At 35.8% G+C, this 2,500-nt stretch overlaps 1 protein-coding gene across 1 annotated transcript in view; it reads right to left on the bottom strand.

The window, feature by feature from the left end:
* Positions 1 to 1,446: 1,446 nt before the first annotated feature.
* LOC137659761 (zwei Ig domain protein zig-8-like) overlaps positions 1,447 to 2,500 on the bottom strand; it is a 29,062-nt gene continuing 28,008 nt past the window's right edge. The window contains exon 8 of the mRNA XM_068394569.1: positions 1,447 to 1,981. Coding sequence (XP_068250670.1) covers positions 1,881 to 1,981 — 101 coding nt within the window. The 3' untranslated portion in view covers positions 1,447 to 1,880. The remainder of the gene's footprint in view (positions 1,982 to 2,500) is intronic.

Raw genomic sequence — 2,500 nt, 5'->3', positions numbered from 1 at the left:
CACCTTTTGAGAAAAACCGAAGCAACTCTCTGCTTCGGAGGAAAAATAGGAAGAATTTGTTCTTGAAGACAGAAAGAAAAAACAGATGAAAGGTAGAACAATATTCCCCTTCCAACGTAATTTTATGTATATTGAGAAGAAATTATTATTATTGTTATCACTTGCTAAGCTACAACCCTAGTTGAAAATCCAGGTTGCTATAAACCCAAGGGCTCCAACAGGGGAGAATAGCCCAGTTAGGAAAGGGAATTAGGAAATAAACCATAAGAGAAATAATAGCGGTGAAGAATGATTTGGCTACATGTAAAGGAAGTCAAGTATGATGCTGGTGTCAGTCATTTTTTTTTTTTTTTTTTTTTTTTTTTTTGTGTCCTTCTCAAAACGATTTTGACGGATTTCATTATGATTTATTTGGCGGTTAGAATATTTGCTATGGGAGAGGTGGCTAAATTATCATATTTATCAGTATACATAAAAAACCTACGAAACTGTTCCATGGTATTTTTCTATTAACAAGGCTCTTCAAAAGGATTTTTGTTAGTCTAATAAGATTTTGGGCACAGAAAGTTTATATGCAGAGGAAGACTTGACTTGTTTAAAAGATGGATGTAACTCCAAAAGATACACTAGATCTGGATACTGAATATGGCAGAGATATGTCCTCTTTGAATATCCCCCCCCCCCAAAAAAAAAAAAAAAATAGGTCACTTCCATAACATAGGCGGTTGATGGGAAAAATTAAATCGCTTATTGCCTCATTAATCCTTTTACTGATAAATAGAAATGGATATCCTATATTGTGTATGTGTTGATATTCAAGAATGGTTTTGCACATTCCCGTGTCTGAATGAAGAGAAGATACTTTGTACGTTCGGTGTGTATGTGCAGTTAGACATAATTTGTTTGTAATTATATATCTGCAAAATTAGCCAAAGTTTCACATACTCAGCCTTTCTCAATTAGAAAATTCTTTTTGCACGTTTGATATGTATGAATATGTATCGATACAAATTGTTGTAATTGTAATTGCATATTTGGAAAATTAGCTAAAGTTTTCTTATTCTTTCTTGATTTGATATTTCGTTTTATTATATCCTCCTCACTAGAGTCTCATATGCCAAATCCTCTCAAGATATAAGTATATCTGATGAATAAACTTAAGAAAATTTTCCCTTACCCATATATAAAAGACATACCTTGGTTAGCTATACAATATCATTATACGTACTATCCAATAGCATCTCTTTGATATCATAAAGGATTTTTTTTTCCATTTTAATGAGGGCATAAACACAAAACTCATGACAGCAGCACTTACATTACTTTATGTAAGTCTTTTATAAGAATGATCATGTTTTGAACGCAAACAATCATTAGCAAGTATATTATACTTTACTCACAAACATAGATAAGCATCATTATCACTCTCATATTTTCATAATTATTTATAAACATAAACCTACATAAACCTCACCAACACTTTTTCCACACAAACCTTTTTGACATATGCAGATGAACCCGCCAACATCCTCTCAATTATACTCACAATGTACAATGAGAGATGAACATCATTAGTTTTCACACCCACAAACATCAGGCGCACTTAGAGGTACACCTCACCAACACCAATACCCTCGTAAGCATTATGTACAACCAAATAGTTAATCTTAAAAGCATATTCTTATTTACAGAATCTATATACATTCAAGCACCCCAATACACAAATAAACGCACACAACCATATACACACGCATATTTATACCTGACCATGACTCTCAAACATTATGTACACAGACAAGAATACCTCACAAACACCCTCTCACCAGCAGTCATTATGCGTACTAATATTGACAAACAGTCACAGGAGAGAACAGACCTAATCATAGGCCGTTGAGAACTATGAACACAGACGCCAGCCCTAAGGTGAAAGCGCTGTCGAGTGGAGGAGCAGCCGCCCGCTGCATAGCTGCAGGTGTCTCTCCTGACAGGAAGAAAAAGAGAGAAAAAAAGACGCTTTAATAAACCTGCATAATTAGGAGTCGCCTTCTCTCCTTGGTTTCATGATCCCATGATCCCAGACTTCATTACATGTTTCTTTGGCCACAGAATATGTCTGAAATATGTAGGTTGATTATGATTATGTAAGGTTAACTTGGTATGCAGGGCTTGCTTAAAAAATACTTCAAACTACCAAACCATCATAACAACAATTAGAATAGTGCAAACCTATCCCTGCATGCCCTAAGGAACAAATATAGAGACAGGACGAGGGGACTGAGAATCACCTAACCTATATATCTATTTCCGGAGAGATATCAAAGAAGAGAAGTTGGGGAGAGGGAATGCTCCCAACACTATAGTCCATTTCTTTTAGCGATGCATATTTGCACCGACTCGTGGCGGTGCCCTTTTAGCTCGGAAAATTTTCCGGATCGCTGATTGGTTGGGCGAGATAATTCCAACCAATCAGCGATCACGAAACTTTTCCGAGCTAAAAGGG

This window comes from Palaemon carinicauda, chromosome 20, assembly GCF_036898095.1.
Source record: "Palaemon carinicauda isolate YSFRI2023 chromosome 20, ASM3689809v2, whole genome shotgun sequence".
Classification (NCBI taxonomy): Eukaryota; Metazoa; Arthropoda; class Malacostraca; order Decapoda; family Palaemonidae; genus Palaemon; species Palaemon carinicauda.
The sequence above is the reverse complement of the archived record's forward strand: the minus strand, read 5'-3'. Positions and strand labels throughout refer to the sequence as shown.